This window comes from Sebastes fasciatus, chromosome 17 (genome assembly GCF_043250625.1).
Source record: "Sebastes fasciatus isolate fSebFas1 chromosome 17, fSebFas1.pri, whole genome shotgun sequence".
Lineage (NCBI taxonomy): Eukaryota > Metazoa > Chordata > Actinopteri > Perciformes > Sebastidae > Sebastes > Sebastes fasciatus.
Window position 1 is genome coordinate 21,333,452 of NC_133811.1, and position 17,949 is coordinate 21,351,400.

At 41.7% G+C, this 17,949-nt stretch overlaps 2 protein-coding genes across 6 annotated transcripts in view; one reads left to right on the top strand and one right to left on the bottom strand.

Annotated features, from left to right (window-relative positions):
- The window catches only part of akap9 (A kinase (PRKA) anchor protein 9), a 70,222-nt gene extending 59,488 nt beyond the window's left edge, over window positions 1-10,734 (top strand). For 4 of the 5 annotated variants that reach the window (XM_074613655.1, XM_074613660.1, XM_074613658.1 and 1 more), the window contains 22 exons: window positions 47-91; window positions 177-317; window positions 741-785; window positions 952-1,779; window positions 3,261-3,318; window positions 3,719-3,840; window positions 4,076-4,264; window positions 4,400-4,567; window positions 5,246-5,351; window positions 5,482-5,677; window positions 5,880-6,030; window positions 6,162-6,506; window positions 6,641-6,940; window positions 7,036-7,235; window positions 7,535-7,640; window positions 7,913-8,110; window positions 8,300-8,503; window positions 8,599-8,831; window positions 8,971-9,065; window positions 9,158-9,302; window positions 9,612-9,742; window positions 10,212-10,734. In XM_074613655.1, the coding sequence (XP_074469756.1) occupies window positions 47-91; window positions 177-317; window positions 741-785; window positions 952-1,779; window positions 3,261-3,318; window positions 3,719-3,840; window positions 4,076-4,264; window positions 4,400-4,567; window positions 5,246-5,351; window positions 5,482-5,677; window positions 5,880-6,030; window positions 6,162-6,506; window positions 6,641-6,940; window positions 7,036-7,235; window positions 7,535-7,640; window positions 7,913-8,110; window positions 8,300-8,503; window positions 8,599-8,831; window positions 8,971-9,065; window positions 9,158-9,302; window positions 9,612-9,742; window positions 10,212-10,255 (4,050 nt within the window). In that variant the 3' untranslated portion in view covers window positions 10,256-10,734. The remainder of the gene's footprint in view (window positions 1-46; window positions 92-176; window positions 318-740; window positions 786-951; window positions 1,780-3,260; window positions 3,319-3,718; window positions 3,841-4,075; window positions 4,265-4,399; window positions 4,568-5,245; window positions 5,352-5,481; window positions 5,678-5,879; window positions 6,031-6,161; window positions 6,507-6,640; window positions 6,941-7,035; window positions 7,236-7,534; window positions 7,641-7,912; window positions 8,111-8,299; window positions 8,504-8,598; window positions 8,832-8,970; window positions 9,066-9,157; window positions 9,303-9,611; window positions 9,743-10,211) is intronic. The other variant, XM_074613657.1, reaches the window with a different exon arrangement.
- A 426-nt stretch (window positions 10,735-11,160) lies between these two features.
- On the bottom strand, window positions 11,161-16,786 carry cyp51 (cytochrome P450, family 51). Its single transcript, XM_074613664.1, has 11 exons — window positions 16,451-16,786; window positions 16,274-16,372; window positions 15,328-15,504; window positions 15,066-15,192; window positions 14,674-14,848; window positions 14,355-14,474; window positions 13,655-13,850; window positions 13,001-13,096; window positions 12,714-12,882; window positions 11,447-12,427; window positions 11,161-11,378 (listed from the first exon to the last, which is right to left on the bottom strand). The coding sequence occupies exons 1-10, from the start codon at window positions 16,610-16,612 to the stop codon at window positions 12,249-12,251; spliced, it is 1,500 nt and encodes a 499-aa protein (XP_074469765.1). The 5' UTR covers window positions 16,613-16,786; the 3' UTR covers window positions 11,161-11,378; window positions 11,447-12,248.
- Between the last annotated feature and the right edge of the window lie 1,163 nt (window positions 16,787-17,949).

Consider the following 17,949-nt stretch of genomic DNA (forward strand, 5'->3'; position numbering starts at 1 on the left):
TTCTAATGTTTGGTGAGACTGACGAACATGTGCTTTTTCTTTCTAGGACAAAAAGGTTACAATAGAGAGACTACAGGAGCAACTTCAAAAGGTAGGAACAACAATTTAAAACTACATTTTACATTTCTTTTTTATAAAGTCTTTTCTTGTCTAATATTCAAACTTTGTCACTTTAGGTATCATCTGGAGGCCGTGAGGAGACGAAGGTGTCTGAGCTTCAACAGGAGTTAAAGGAGGCTCAAAATGAGGCGGCTTCCACCAAAGAGGAGCTGAACAGCTGCAAGGAGAGCTTAGAGAAGATGCAGGAGCTGCTGCAGGTACATTTAAAATCTTTACAATCATATTCTCAGTACTGTTTCTTTAAGTTTTTTTTGTAATTAAAAGTATTAAAAGTAGTTTTTTTACACTTCATTTGAAACTGATGTTTTCGTTGTGGAGAGATTTGAGCACATGTATCTGATATTTAAAGGAATAATTTGACATTTTGGGAAATATGCGTATTTGATAGTTAGATGAGAAGATCAACACTACTCTCTTATATGAGAGTGGTATCGATCTTATCATCTAATTCTCCAACACAAAGCGATTTATTGCGTTTCCCAAAATGTTGAGCCGTTCTTTTAAGTGTGTCATCTCTTGTTTCATCTATACTGAAGTCAAATATTAGTTCACTAATTATATGTACAGTATATGTGTGTTATTTATACACATTTTAATTACATACAACTGTGTTTTTAAAGGAGCGGGAAATGGCCATCGCTCACCTTAAAGGAGAACTTTTTGAAGTAAGTCAGAAATGTTTTAACTGAAATATGATACAGTATTATCAGTGTATATATATTTCTCTAAAACTGATTAGTTGTTTTTTAGGAAAAAACTATATTCTTTATTGATACTTGGCTGTATGTGTAGTATTTGTAGTATTTGACAATCTGCTCGATCGTCCTCAAGGTACAAGCTGATGAAGACAGAGCCAACATGACGGAGCTTCTCCAGGAGGTCAGAAACGATGCGGCTTCCACCAAAGAAGAGCTCGACAGCTACCGGCAACACAATGAGAAACTTCAGGAGGACCTCCAAGTCCGTGAAGTTTCCATTTCTAAACTCAAAGAGGAGCTGCAGGGGGTGAGAAAGAATGTGGATACCACCAAAGAAGAGCTCAGCGGCTACAAGCAGCACAATGAGAAACTACAGAACGAACTCCACGTCCGCGAGCTCTCCATCTCTAAGCTCAAAGAGGAGCTCCAGGAGGTACGAACAGCCTTGATGAAGACGGTGGATTCAAGTCCTTCATCTCCTTCTCCCTCTCCGTCTCCTCAACCGGTCTCCTCTGCTTCTTCCTCCTCCACCACCCAGCCTAAAAGGAAAGGAGGCAAACAGCCGGCTGGTAAAGGAAGCAGTGCCAAAGATAAACCATCTCTCTCCAGGAAGAACTCTGCCGCTTCCAGCCAGTCCGCCAACAAATCTCACAGCACTCGGCTAAACAGCAGCTCCGAGCAGCAACAGGTGGCGGTGGCACACTCGTTCACGCAGACCGAACCTCTTCAAATGTCCGACCTCGGCCTGGAAAGCGAGTCTGCGACCAAAGAAGAGATGGAGGAGGTGATCGGAGAGTTCCAGGAGAAGATCGTGCAGATGCAGGAGCTCCACGCGGCGGAGATCCTGGACATGGAGGCTCGGCATATTTCGGAGAGCGAGAGCCTTCGTAGGGACACACAGGCTCTGGAGGACGAGTGTAAGGCCCTCAAGACCGTCATCGACAAGCTGCGCTCCACAGAGGTGAGGGCAGGAAACAATAGCTGGGTCCCAAATCCATACTACATACCAACCCTATACATAGAGTACATATTACATACTAATCCTCATAGTATACTGTTTAATACAAAAATATTAACAGGACATGATGCAATACGTGTGATGCTGGATGTCAATCAAACTGCAACTTTAGAAAAATCTTGCCAATTAAACTTCACAAAGACTTCAACATTTATTTCATAAGATTTAACACTTATTTTCTGGATTTTCCAAGATTATTTGGACTCAAAAATCAACCGTATTTAGTACGCATACTGTCTTGCTTTTACTGTTCTTCATATTGACACTTTGACCGGCTTGAGACTTGGAAAATGTTTGTTCTGTAGAAGGAAGATGTTTTATAGTATATACTGTATGTCATGACTGTAGTTACATATATGTATCTCTGTGCTTCGTACTGTAAGTCAGCGTGGTGATAAGAGAAGTTGCAAAACATTACTTACAAACTTATTATTATGGATTTTGAAGGCATTTCATTCATGCTGTGGTTCACATTTTGTCTGAAAACTACCACATTTGCAAAAGCAAGATTCTTCTCCTGCTGCCTCGTACAGACATGATGGATGATGCATATTTTTAGTTGCTGTGTGAATCAGAAATTAGGGCTTCAACTAATGATTATTTTCATTGTTTATTGATCATTTATACTATGAAATGGCAGAAAATTTAGGAAAAATGCTCAGCACAGGTTACCAATGACAAATTTTTCAAATTGCTAATTTTGTCCAATCAACAGCCCAAAACCCAACGTATTTAATGTATTATGACCTATAATAGAAAAAAGTAGCAAATCTTCACATTTGAGAAGCTGAAGCCCAGAAATGTTTGATAAATGACTTAAAGGCACAATGAGTAGGAATTTCCTAAATAAAAAAATGTATAGACAGATACAAAAATAATCCCTCAATCATCATTAATGCCCCACTAGAAGTGTGTGCTGGTGTCTGTATCTCCGGAGAACCTGCAGCCCTCTGCCTGTGTACTCTTATTTTGCTGCGTTCGGGACATTTCTGAGCGTCAACCTCTATAAAAACGTAGCGACCTGGTGCCAGATCGTAAGCACGTATCCAACAGGAAGCTACAAAAATAGCGGACACAGCACCGAAAAAACCCCCACAAATATAGCAAAGTGAAATGCCAAGTGGACAAAGTTTATTCCAAAACTAGAGTGAATCTGTCTGGCGAGCACCCTAACCCTCGTTGAACCAGGGAGGACAACTCAACTTTGAATGTTGTGTTTCCAAACCGCAACTGACAAATCTTACTCATTAAGCAATTATCAAAATTGTTGCCAATTAATATTCTGTTGGACGTTTAATCGTAACTAATGTAGAGTAGTTCAACGTTTTGAAGGTGTTACATACTAAGGACACGTGTAGTTGTGTTGTGTTATCATTTTGATTTTATACAGTAAAAGGATCTGAATCATGTTTAATCTTTTCTAGGCCCCTTCATCAAGACCAGACCGTCCAACATCACTGTTCAAAGATGGCTACACGAGTGGTAAGAAACAACTCACTGATGCAGCACAATCACACCTAAAGCGCTACTCCTCTGTTTATGTTACTGTTTCAAATGTTTAAGTCTCTCCTCAAATTTCCACTGACTAGAACTAAAGAAAAATGACAATGATTAAATGTTTTCTCCAGCGTTCTTCATGTGTTTCCAGGTTTTGCTTGAATAAACAATTTACAGAAATAACTTATAGAGTGCTATAAACAACAATAATCCTGAGAGGGTCGTCTGCTTAGCTATTCTTATTTCTGCCTCACTGCGTTTCTTTCCAACGCTTAAAATAGTTTGTTGTGGCTGCTAGTAGTCATTTCACACATTTCCATTAGCATTGGTGATAGGAAATCCATTTCCAGTATTTAGTTTCAAGAAAATGTTTCTCCTCTTGCAGACAGCAGCTCAGACTACAGCCAGCGGGTTGGGTTTGATTTCCCGAGTTTGCAGCAGGAGTTCAGATCGACTCCAGAGGGCGCCAGGAGAGAGGCTGATGATCCGCTGCCTGACCGGATCAAGGTACCACCTTCATTTCAACAATATAAGATTATACTGATATTTATATTGTGATTTTAATTATTATAATCATGAAAATGTTGCTGTACACACACTCTGTTTGTTTCCTTACTGTATATGTAAGCATTATATATCTAGTACATCTCTGAAGGGCTCTTTCTTTTAATTTTTTTTGCTGAACTAGAAAAGAAATGATGGTTAACCCGACAACATGTCTGTGTGGTGTTTGTGTATTTAGACGTTGCTCCGTGAGGTGCACCAGGAGGGCATGCAGGTGCTCTCTCTGTCAGAGCTTCCTCTCACCGAAGGCGAGCCGGGCAGCCAGTTCAACGTCCCGGGCTGGGCGAAGGAAAGAGACGCCTTACTGGCGACTGTGGAGTCTCTCAAAGGCCTCATCACCCAGATGCAGACACACAGAGAAACACAGGTAGAGGATACTCGGCTCAGCCTGTCACAAACATCACAGTTCAAAGCAGCAAAGATTTCAATGTCAAGCTGTCATGTTCGTCTTCATCTGTATGTGTGCTCGTGTCTTTATCTGTGCGTCTCTGACTTGCTGCAGACGTCAGGCGGCAGGGACTGGCGCGGGGAGCTGCTGGATGCAGTGCGGCAGGTGTTTATGAGGGAGCGCAGCGTGCTGAAGAGCGCCCTCTACAGCCAGCTGGACCTGCTGGACACCAGCGATGCCATCATCCACCTCAATCAGCTGGAGCACAGACTGGCTGAACAGGTCCGAAATGACAATTCAATCTGTAGTCTGGCACTGAACACACTCTATATTAAAATTACTCCATAGTGTTCACTGTTGTACACATAAGTTGAGAGTAAAGACCATTTTAACTGCACTTTAGCTGGAGGGAAAAGACATTTGACTGTAAGAATTTATACCGGGAGTAGTCTGAAAATATGCTTTCATTTATTCATTATTGTTAAAATCCAGTACTGGAACAGATGGTAAAGTATTTAATAGAAAATATATTATGTCAAACCAGTCCGTTTTTTCTTTTACTAAAAGTAAAGTAAGTAATATAGAGTAATTTATATAGCACTTTTCAAAACAAAAGTTGCAAAAATGCTTCACAATAAAAGCATTGAATGTCAAACAAGCAGGATATTAACAAACACAAGAACAACAACAGAGTTTACAAAAAAATCTTGTTTCATTGGATACGTTTTTTTCTTTTATAATAAAGAATTACTGAAGACAATTGATTGTTTCCACTACAGCACACATAAGTAGTTGAAAAGTGTGATGTGAATAATTTGATGTTTTTAAGTCCCGTCTTTGCTTTTGAACACTTACCCTACTCAAACATTTATTTGACATTACTTATCTTGTCTTTCCTCTCCTTTGATTGTCATTTGTTCTGGTCGGTAACCAAGTGTTGTATTTGTGATCCTGATCCAGGACGCCCAGCACAGAGAGGCGATGGGGTCGCTCCACACTGCGGACAGGTCCAGTCTCATCTCTGAGATCCATCAGCTCCGCGGTCAACTAGAGCAACTTCATCAAGGTGAACCAGTTTAAAGTCACGCTGCTTGTGGTGTTCTTTGTTTCCTACTAGTGTAATGTGTTCATTATTTGTACCTGCTTTGAGAGGGAAGACGTCCTGATACTGATGTTTTCTGATTGTTGTCCTTCAGGTGTCCAGCCTGCTGTGTCACTGGGTGGTGAACGTAGCGTGAAGGAGCAGAGGGAGGCCGGAGGAGCCGATGGAGCAGCGGAGGCCGACAGGCTGCTGGTGGAGGAGCTGAAGGGGGAACTGTCCCAGACGAAACTGGAGCTGGAGACGACGCTCAAGGCTCAGCACAAACACCTCAAAGAGCTGGACACACTCAGGTCAGACACGACGAACATGTATCCAACACACCTGGATTTTTCTTGTGTTTACAGTAGAGCTATTGTTTTTGCATCAGTGAATGTCTGCCTCCAATCATAACTGTTTAATTTGAAGGAACCAAACTTCAGTAAACCAAAAAACATTCTATATGACTAAAACATCCATTACCGTTAAACTCATTAATATTATGTCTGTCAACAGAGCGGAGGTATCGCAGAAGGCTGTTGAGGTGGACGCACTGAACGACCAGCTGGTAGAGGAGAGGAAGAGAAGCAGAGATCTTCAGTGGGCCGTGGAGAAGGAGAGGTGTCGAACTGGGAGAGACGAGGAGAGTAAACGAGAGGAACTGGAGGTAAGAGCCTTTAGACAGGCGCCTTTTTTATGAGTTTTTTTTAACGTGAACTTAAAAGCCTAACCAGGGATGGGGGCCACAAAGTAGCTTCAGTCATTCTAAAAACAAGTGTATTTCCCGTTCCCTCTAAGGACCTTCACCTCACTCTGGAGGAGCAGAAGAGCCGCGTGGCCCAGCTGACCCTGACCCTGGAACAGGAGCGCCAGGCCTCCTCTCAGCTCTCCCAGGAGGCCGAACAGGAGCGCCTCAGCCTCCACAGACGCCTCCAGGAGCTCCAGGTCCAGCTGGAGACGGAGCGAGCCAAGGCCCTGGAGATGAGCACGGCGCTGGGGAGGGAGAGGGAACTGCGGACGGCCGTCTCTTCGGACGGCGGTCCCTCAAGCGAGCAGCGGGTCGAGGAGGACGGGAGGGGGGTCAACGCTGAAGGGAGTCTGCTGGAAAGACTGCAGAGGGAGCTGGATGACAAACATGCACAGGTGGGATGTTTTCTGCTGAATCTGCTTCAAATGACCACAAGATGGGGGACAAAAAGTATAAATGTTGACTAATTACATCATTGTCAAAATGTCTATCATCATTAAAACAATTCTTCCCTGTGTTTCTTCTCCAGGTGGTGCATCTCCTCAGTCAGGTGGAGGCCCAGAAGCTGGAGGTGGTACGGAAAGAGGAGGTGCTGACTCTGGGGAGTCAGAGGTCGAGACGGGACCAGGAGGCGCTGCTGGAGGCTCGGGCCCAGCAGGAGAGGCTGGAAGCACGGATGTCTGAGTCCCAGGAGCAGCTGGAGAGAGAGATGGAGAGGAGGAAGAGTCTAGAAGAAGAGAAGGAGAGACTGGAGGAGAGGTTGAACCAGTTAGAAGAGCAGAGAGGAGGGAGGGAGGGGAGCGGACCTCTGCAGGCTGACGGCCACAGCGTGAGTATCAACAACACACTCTTAATAAATAAGTATGTCTTTTAATCGTGCTTTTATTCAGACAGTCTTATTAAAGCTATGTTTCTAAACAGCAGGCTGTCCGGCACGGCGAGTCCACCGACCGCACCAAAGACTGGGTGTTCCAGCAGAAGAGTGGAAATGTTCAGTCAGCCTCTCCAACAGGTCCCGCCAGCGGACCACACCACGGTCCTTGGCGCACAGCCGACAAGATCCTGGGCAAACTCCAGCTCATTTCCTCCAAGATCCGCGGCATGGCGAACAAGAATACCGACAGGTATTTAAAGCAGCTATAATCAATGGTTTTATATTAACAATAGATCGCATAACAAGTTCACCACATCAGCTGTATATGGTGATAATATTTACCGTTTGCTCTGCTGCCACCAGGTGGCCAACAATGTTATTGCGGGTTTAACATTAATACAAATTTTATCAGTCTTTGTCTTTATAGAAGTAACTCTTATTAAGCTGTAACAGAATCCATTAATGTATCATGATATGCAGGACTTGTCTAATATAGCTTTATGGAAATGAACTCATTGTTTGTCATTTGTACATGTTGTGTGTGTGCAGGCTGACTGCGGAGGTCGACAGTGAAGAGTTATCCTGGATGCAGTCCAATGTTGATGAGGTCATCACCATGCTACAGCAATCCCCAGGTCTACCCTCCGTCCCCGAGGTCAGAAACCTTTATTTATATATTGTTACATTAGTATATTACTGATGTGATATGAATAATTGTGTAGTTTTAGTGGCTGATATACAGAAGCGAAATATGGACGACCACATTCTTGCCAAAACATAATCGAGGAACTGTTCACTTCACCCGCTTGTGGACAAATTGTGGTCAAAAGAAGTACTCTCACTTCGCTGATGAGCTCACATCAACTGTTTGTTTGTTTATTTTTCCGAAAACCACACATGGTTGTGACTGCTTGTGTGTTTTCCCAGCAGAGCGTTTCCCTGCTGGCAGGAGGCTCCTCCAGCTCCTCCAACTCCCTGACGGAGCGGCTGCTGAGACAGAACGCCGAGCTGACGGGTTTCGTCAGCCGTCTGACCGAAGAGAAGAACGATCTGAGGAACCACACGCTCCGCTTGGAGGAAGAGCTCCGACGCCACCGGCAGGCTGGACTGGGATCAGGCGACAGCGTGAGTACATGACAGGAAATACTACTGATGGAGATATATAATTCTAAATATTACAACACTTTGCTGAAACTGAGATCAATCTCCATGTGTACCAGATATGTGGCACCCAAAACTACAAGATAATATAAGATACTAGAAGTGCCTCCTTTTCACTCTGACTAAATCCCATTGTTTCATTTCGTCCTGCAGCTCAGCAGCAGGAAAGGAGTGTCGAAGACGGACTCAGCAGGTATGATACTTTCCCAGGAGCGGGAGGCTTGGACGAGAGAGAAGGTCCGCTTGGAGAAAGCTTTACTTCTGGCCCAGGCCCAGGTGGCCCGACTCCGGGGGGAGATCAGGACCGACACCCTGCGAGAGATAACTGGACCTGAGGCGGACAATGCTGCACTGAAGGTCAGCTAATAAGTCACTGTAGTTAAGGAGTTAGTAATTCCAAACAAGAATGCTCTGTGTAATCGTCTCATTTTGCTCCTTTCCTTTGCCTCCAGAGAATGTACGGGAAGTACTTGAGGTCAGAAAGCTTCCGCAAAGCTCTGATCTACCAGAAGAAGTATCTGCTGTTACTGCTGGGCGGCTTCCAGGAGTGCGAGGAAGCCACCCTTTCGCTCCTTTCCAGGATGGGCGGCCGGCCATCGCTGCCCAGCCTGGAGTCCCTCAGCCAGCGCCGCCGGGGGCTGATGCGCTTCCGCTCTGCCGTCCGAGTCTCTATCGCCCTCTCCAGGTAGGCAGACGGAGCTCTCTGTGTTGGAGGGTTTGTTTTGGCCACTGCTATCCAAAACTTCCTCATGTTAACAACAGATGTGTATGCAGTCACGGAGATTACAACCTTGATTTTATAAAAGTATTTTTTTCCTGCTCAGAATGCGTTTCCTAGTGAAGCGATGGCACAAGGCGACGGGGATGAACTCCACATCCCTTTGCAGCGTCAACAAGAACGGAGCTGGACAGATGTTAGGTAACCAACACATATCAGGTTTTTTGGCTTCTCCATGTTAGAGAATATCATTCAGAATTGATGCTCAATAAATTTGTATTCCTCTGTGTCAGGTACAGACGTGAGAGACTCACCATATCTTCACCCGGGCAGCGTAGAGATGTACAGAGACAGAGGAAGTGGAGGAGGAGTCTCCAGCAGCAGGGGGCGAAGTGGACGTGAATCCCCCAGATCGGCCATCTCGTCCACACAGCACAGGTGAAACAGAAAATGGGGCTGCATCTAACAATTACTGTTATTATCAATTAATTAACAATAAGTTTATATATCTAGATTAGTCTATAAAAGGCCAAAAATAATGAAAAATGATTACGAGGAGCAACATTTTGCATTCCTTTTAATTGACATATAAATGAAAGATATATTGAGGTAATAATAATCATTTTTTTTACAAATTTCTTTAAATTGAAGGCTAGCCCAAAGCAGAATTTAGATGTGTTTATAGTGACATATTGTGTCAGTTGTGTTACTGAAAGGTTGATGTGTGTTGTGTCTGTGGTTGTGTAGGTTTCACCTGGCTGGAGACCACGGAGCTCTCACCTGTTCCCACCTGCAGAACTACGACCCCGACCGAGCGCTCACCGACTACATCTCCAGACTGGAGGCGCTGCAGAGGAGGCTGGGGAGTGTGACATCAGGTAGACCTTTATGCAGTTAGTAATGGCATATGTAACCGTTTTATACTAAAGGGAATACCACTGCCAATTAAAATTAAAGAGAAAGCAAAAAAGTTTTTTCAAATATTTCATGTTTTTGTTTTTATTGTTTTGCTCCTGGAGGTGTTTCACCACCATCCACAATTGGTTTTACAATTGGAAGCTAAAGCGGAGAATAGTTTACACTAACAGCACTCTCAACTATCTTATTTTTGTATGCATACAGACTGTTTTGAGTATATGTAGTTTTTACACTTTTCCAGTGTGAACACACCACAAACAAACACATTGACAGTGTAATAATATGTGTAGATTATCACTTAAATACTTTGCGGGGGACTGAAGTTGTGATTTGGAAATGATTTGCGTCCCAATATTTTCAGTTGTTATGTTTTTTAACTCGATAAAGTAATTCTCAAATTGACTTAACTGTCTTTTATTTTCTCCTCAGGTGCTTCCTCATATGCTCAATTGCACTTTGGCTTGAGAAGATAGACGCTGTCAAGTTACTTTGGCTTGAAGAAACTCAGTTGCCTTTTCTCGTGCTGAGCGCTCTGCTGTTTTCTATCATTCTGGTGTGGACTGTATCTCTCCATGTGGACCAAAACACATTTTTTAATATTAGTGTACGACATGTTGTATTCAGGCTTTTTGTCGCCAGCACTTGAAAAACAGCTACGTTTGTAAATGAATCTGCCTCTTTGTTGTGGATGATCTACAATCATGTATATTTGTCTGATGCTAATTTAAGACCTCGTGATTAATTTATATGTTTGTGTTGTATGGGTGGAGCGTTATGTAGAGAATGTTTGGGTTTACCATTGAGGAGGCTGCTAACTGGATGATATTCTACACTACACTGTGTTTTGTTTAGGCCAGACAGGACATTTGTAGAGAACGTATTTTTGTAAAGCGTTGGAGCTTTGAATTTTCTGGGTATTTTGTCAAAAACTGAAATAAAGAGGACTACATTATTTGAAAGAGTTGTGTATTTTCAATTTCTTGTTTATCTCACTGAGGGTTGCTGTACCATAACGTAGTTATTCAATCATTTTGGCATTAAGTGTTGACGGTGTAGGGGAGTTAATTATATATTTATTTTTTTATGTTTTCGGGTTGTCTGTCCATACATCCAATTCTTGTGAACGTGATATCTCAGGAACGCCTGGAGGGAAATTTGTCACTAACGTCCACTTGGTTTTAAAAAATAAACTGATTCGATTTTGGTGGTCAAAGGTTGTTGTTTTTTTGCCATAACTCAAGAATTAATTTGCTAATTATGACAATTTCACACGAATGTCTAACAGGATAAAATGATGAAGTGATGACATTTTGGACCGACATGGATGTAAACTGCAGCTTGACTTGTTGGCAGACGCGTATAACCAGGAGGCGGTAACTCTAGTTGAAAGTTTCTTTATTGAAAGAAGGAATTAAACATTAACAACGGTTTCTTTTTTTCTGGAACAAAAAAAACAAAAAATAACAATAAGGACAAAACAAACCTTAATATGTCATGATAAATATGTTGGGGAAAAAAATTAGAAGACATTTCACAGTTTGATTCAAGTCCTATGAACAACAGCACAGCTTGCAGTGAGATATAACTCTGTTCCCACTAAAGATAATCGGTGCTCGTTAACTCAACGAGGTCCAGGTGGAAAGTTCCTAAATAGTTCAGGTCACCTTTTAAAAAACGCTTTATTCAAAGTTTAGGTGACAGCAATGATATTTATATCCTCAAATGGGGGGCTATGTGGATTGCAGCATTTGCCATTTTTGAAGAAAAATGATCTGTGACAGTGTGTCATCATCCTACGACATCATTCATAATTCAGACTCTGTACACCAGGGACTTACAACTATTTACAGTGGGTGCCATTTTGCTGTTATTGTTTGTGAAATTGCAACCTTTATTGCATTAAACACACTGAAAAAACATGTTTAATGCAATAAATGTTGCAATATCACTCAAAAATGTTGCTCTCTTGTAAGATGCAGGACGCTTTTTTGGGCCATTGGTGTAAATGTAGAAAAGGCCTGTCTCATGAAGCAGGAATGATGAAGTTTACTGGATAACTGCTGAGAAAACCCTCTAACCATCCAAATCTGTAATATGGACGAAAGTAAGACCCTCGGCTTGGTTATCTACTGAATAAAACTTGCTAGGGCCCCAAGGCTTCATTCACTCAACAGATGTTTCCCTCCATCAAGGCACTGTGTATTCACATTGTGAATATGAGCATAATGTGTTCAAGTCAGTCATACAGTCACTCTGGAAACACAAGTTTCAAAACTGCATGTATCACTGTTGACATTCGGGAAAAAAAGGCTGAAAGAAGCACAAAAACTAAACCGCTGTTGGACATTTAGGCAGAGCAACATGCATGTATCTAAATGCTCCTAAATTCAAGTCCCAGGAAGTCAGAGCTTCACTTCAAACACTCAGGATGTTTGACTGTTTCCTCGTGTCTTTGCTTCTCGCCGCTCACTGTTTCCTCCTCTTGTATCTGATGACGGGGTTGTGAGGGGTGTGAATCATTGTGGTGTAGTTGATTGTGGGGAAATATCCGTCCACCAGGTCAAACTCGTACATGCGCAGCATAGTGGACCAGATTGTTTTGATCTGGACGTAGGCGAAGTTCTCCCCGATGCAGCGATGGCGGCCTGAAGAGCATACGACAGAGGTACAGTTTGGATTTTTACTTTTTTTTTTCCGAGCGATAAGCATTTTTTTGTACATAATTTTATTTCTAGTGTGCTCAGTTTTAAATACACAGCTAATACTGAAAACATTCTGTAGACCGCAAACTGAAATACAAGTTGTGTGAAAGCACATGAATTTTAAAAGACGTTTTGTTGATTTAGATACAGAATGAACCGCATTTATCAGGTTAATTATTGATGAATAAAATAAAAACATCTTTCATGAAATTACAGATTTTTTTCTTACCGGCTCCAAACGGCACGTAGGCGAACTTCTCCCCTGCAGCGGGGTTGTCGTTGAGGTAGCGGTCGGGGCTGAACTCCATCCTCTCCACCCAGGTGTCCTGCAGACGCTGGTTGACAGTCGGGGAGACGCAGACCTGGTGGCCCACAGGGATGGTGTATCCTGCTGCACTCTGGGAGAATGAAGGAGAAAAACAAACCGTTTCTATGCTATGCTGAGAAATGGAGCATTACTTTTTTTTCTGATGTTAAATATTAAAAAGTAAGACCAAAAAAACTAGACATTCTTACCTGAGGAGAGCGGGCCATCCTCATCATGGTCATGATGGGCGGGCGGAGACGCAGGGTCTCTTTCAAACAGCGCTCCAACAAGCTGAGGTCTTTCAGCTGAGGACGACACCAGGACAACATTAGGATTAACAAACCGTTTATTAGTTTTCTCTAAAGAAGAGGAACGACAGTAGAAAATATCTGAAGCATATCTGTAATCCTCAGTAGTAGTTAAAAGGCAGCAGACAGTCTGTTCTGATGCAACATTTGTGCCTTCTGGTCACAAATGTGATTATCTGTATTCATGATTGCAGTGTTAATATCAGTGTTATAACTAGCTTTGTTTGAGGGTGTGCCAAACTAGCTACCAGGCAGGTATTATGCAAATGTGTCACTTGGTGACATCACCACGTTACATAAGAAAAGGCGGGACTTCAAGTGAGGCGTTTCAGGAGCAGTGTTTCTGTGGGGGAGAGTAACTCCCTTTGGCGTGGACTTTGGGCTTTGTAACTTTACAGATCTTTTACATGCACAAAAAAACTATATAACACACTAAAGGAAAGGGAAAAAGAATAATAGCTCCTCTTTAAGCTACTGTTTTAATTACATTTTAGAATTTGTTTGTATGTTGTGATACTTGTGGTCAATATAATCACACTGTAAAATGAGCCTTACCTGATCAAAGTCGAGTGGCGGCAGCTCTTCTCCACACACAGCCCTCTGCTCGTCGTAGCAGCGCTCCTGCAGAGCTTTGTCTCTGGCCAGGAAGAAACCCAGCCAGGCGCTGGTGGTGGAGGACGTGTGCTGACCCGCCAGGAGGAGACCAATCAGCATCCCGGCGATCTCGTCATTGTTCAGGGGTTGTCCGTCTCTGACGGGGAAGCAGAGTCATTTTTAGAACTGATGAGGGTTTAAAGGGCTGTAATCATATTTTAAATGTTTTCGCGGAGAGCTTTCTTCAGACACCTATTCAGACTTTTTTGTGATTTTCTCTGATGGTAATTTTAGCGCCAGACACTTAACACTGGGATATCACTTCTCCAGTTCTGACAATATAAACTGTGTCCTTACATGTCTAATTGCATTGTCACAATATATTGTGGTTTACCAGGTAAGAGAAAAAAAATCTCAGAGTGATCCTCAGCTCAATTTCCTCTTGCTTATAGATTTAAATAAAATATTACATTAAGTACAATTGCTGTCATGATGTGAGGTATATTGAGTTTTACTGTTTTGTGATGAGAATCCAGTGATTTAGATGGTTTAAAACGTCTTTGGAGACATACAATAACATGTCTGGATGTATTTAATGTGATCCAGCAGCATGAGCTTACATTTGACAGTTTTGACCTTTGACACTGAAGCTCTCTCTTACTTGTAGGTGGCGTCGACGAGGGTCTGCAGCATGTCGTCCACTTTCTCTCCAGACTGTCTGCGCTTCTGAATCACCTTGAAGAAGATGTTCTTGATCTCTCTGTGAGCTCTGTCCCTTTTCCTAACAAAAATAAAGTTATACAGTTTATACATTGTCACCTGAGGTACAGACATACTGCACAGTATGTTTTTCTTCTTTGAATTACTGTTTCGGGACTTCTCTTGTATTGTGTTATATCGGTCAACGCTTAAGTTTCTTTTCAGGATTGTCTTCCTTTCCACAGATGTGTGTGTGACCTGATCTCCTGCAGCGGTCCTACCTGAAGCTGGGCAAGGGCAGCCAGCCGGGCAGGAGCCAGGCAGCGTGGCTGAATCCTCCGTCCAGGTCGGCGTAGAGCTGGGCCACTCCCTCGTTCATCATGCTGCGGATCTCCTTCCCATGAAGGCAGCTGCTGGCCGTCATGATGATCAGCTCAGACAAGGCCTCAAACAGGTCTGAAACAGGCAGAAAGTTCATTCAGCAAGAACCAAAAACAGAAACAATGGATAATGCATTTAGGTTTAGGTTAAGTGAAGAGCTTTACATACTCCACAAAACTTTGCGTTAAAGTGACCAAAACAAGCTGGATGAAGTCTGATTAAAAGTGAATTACATCACTTGTTAATTTTCTAATATTAATGTTTTAATCAAGTAATTTGTAGAGGATCTTACTTTTCTCCCCACTGTCTCCCCATCTCTGAAAATACTCGATGGTCTCTGCCTCGATGATTTTCATATGTTCCTTAAAATGAGCGATGCTCAGTCCCGTCTTCAACATCTTCTTTTGTTCCAGAAAGATCTGCAACATATTAGAGAAAGCTGGTATTATTGCTGATTTGATACAGAATGCAATACGGTGATTAATGTTTTAGTATTTATTAATTTGGTTTCACTGATTTGACTCTTTCTTCGTAACAAATGTGATTTCACTCACAGGGTTCGGCACATCATAGGCTACTCCCTTGCCAAACACTGGAGTGGTCAGTCTGGAGTAGACGTCCTCGGCATTCAGGTCCTCGTTCTTGCTGTTGAACATCAGCGTGGCGGCTTCGCTGCCCAGCAGATAGGTGAATGTACTCCCCACCATGGTGAAACTGAACACGGGGCCGTACTGTGGGTGGACAGCAGAGATGTAGGGGGTTAAAACAGTGAGGGATTGAGAGACTGGAAGACACTGAATCTAATTCCTCTAACTATTTTTGCTCTTTTTCATGGATAATTTCAGCTTATTCAGGCCTCTAAGACTCATTCAAATGAATTTAAATTGTATGTTATTTGCTGGCCATAAACCATGTACATACAATTGGTCGCACAAGTAGACATTGTGTAGTTTTTAGGCATCACAAGCTAAAAAAGTGAAAGGTGGAAAGGTCAAATGTGTACATGTGTGAATCAATGTGTGTGAGAGGTAAAATCAATGTGCAATATTAACTGCAAAATATGTTGACTGTTGCCATACAATAAGAGGTGCTACAAGCTCCGAACATGTTTCTGATTGACTACATCTGTAAAATAACGTATATTTAAAATGTATTTGGTGTATTGTGATTGTGATTATTTTGTGATTATTTTTTGTGAAATGTAATAATTCATTAATATGTAATTTCGCTTTGGCAATAATGTAACCTGAACATTCATGCCAATAAAGCTTATTTGAATTTGAATTTGACAAGAATGTTTGTCTTTGCATAAGAGCAAATGCAAACAGTAACATAAGGCTGCAAATAACAATTATTTTCATTACTAATTAAACTGTCTAGTGCTTTCTTGATAAATTGATGAATAATTTGTTGTACATTGTTTAAAACATATAATGTGTTTCATATCATAGAAGAAACTGTAACAGTGAATTTTTTTAATTCTTACTATACAATACTTACTTTTTCATAAGCATTTTCCAGAAACTCAATGGGGCTTTTCCCAAATGCAATGGCATGACCCAGGAAGGGGATGCTGGAGGGGATGTAAGGGGGATACTTCTGCAGAAAAAAGACACATGATGAACATAAACTAACCAAGAATTTCAACAACCATCACCATATATTAGTGTAACTTACCAGGTCACTGTCAGAGGACTGTTTGAGCAGCATCTTAGAGAGATATCCGAGAGTGAGTGTGATGACGGAGGCTGCCAGCACCACGGAGGTCAGGTTGTCGCTCATCTTCCCAACAGTGTCTCCGAGCAGCTTACTGCTCATTTCATACAAGTGGATCGCCATTTCAAACGTCCTCAATTGGTCCACAGACCCGTTAGAAGCGTGGAAGAAACTACGGAAGACAAATGTCCACTTAGTCACAGTTTCCACGTCCTGATAAACGTCCAGTTCATCTGAAGCTCATGCTGGGGGGAACCATCTCTACCTGTCAATACTCTTCCCGCCCCCCGCCTGACCAACGGAGGCTTCCTATTGGCTGCTCACCACGTGTCCGTCAAGCAGTCGACGCTGTGATTGGCTGCCGCTACCTGAACCGATGTCTTGCTATATGACGTCACTGTGGGGCTGCACCGTCGGTTGGAAGGATTTTTTTGAAAATGTAATATCAAAAATCGTTTTACTTGGCTTTAAACGTTTTATATTGCCTTAAAACATGTTTCTGCTTTCCGTTAAAAAGTTTCACTTATGTTCGGCGTCACAGAGAGGTACTGAAATACAATATGTACCAAGATATTTATAATTTATTGGGGGAAAATGAGCTAGCAGTTTGCTACGACTGATAAACGTCCAGTTCGTCTGATGCTCAACGGTTGGTGGGAACCGTTGGTAATATTTACCCTAACGTCTCTACCTGTCATATACTAGTCCCGCCCCCGCCTGACCAACGGAGGCTTCCTATTGGCTGCTCACCGCGTGTCCGTCAAGCAACCGCCGCTGTGATTGGCTGTCGCTACCTGAACCGATGTCTGGCTATATGACGTCACTGTGCTGGTCTACTGCGCCATCGATTGATTGTAAGGATTTTTTCTTTTTGATAATTTAATATCAAAAATCGTTTTTACTTGGCTTTAAACGTTTTATATATATATTATTTATATATATATATAGTATATATATATATATGTATATATTAAATAATATATATATTAAATATACATAATATGTATATATTAAATAATATATATATTAAATAATATATATATTAATATATATTAACATCTTTACTGAGATAAAGATTCATTTATTTTTTTACTATATATTAGTAAAAACAAATATATATATATATTAATATATGGACTGAGTGAACTTAAAAGTAGACCTCAATTTTTATTTTATGACATGGGCTATTAAGTGTACTTTGATATTATGGTTTTAATTAGCTATATTTAATTAATAGCCATATGAGCCACACAACTTAAGTATTGTCTTATATTATATACTATACACAAAATATATGCACAATACTGTTTTTCTGGCTACATTAATGCAGTATTTCTATAGTATCTTGCTTAGTATTTTAATATTAGCTATACTTTTAATCACATATAAAGTTTGTTACATGGTTGGATCCTCTATATCACCTAAACATGATTTTCTATAAGTGATTTCTTTATAGTGTC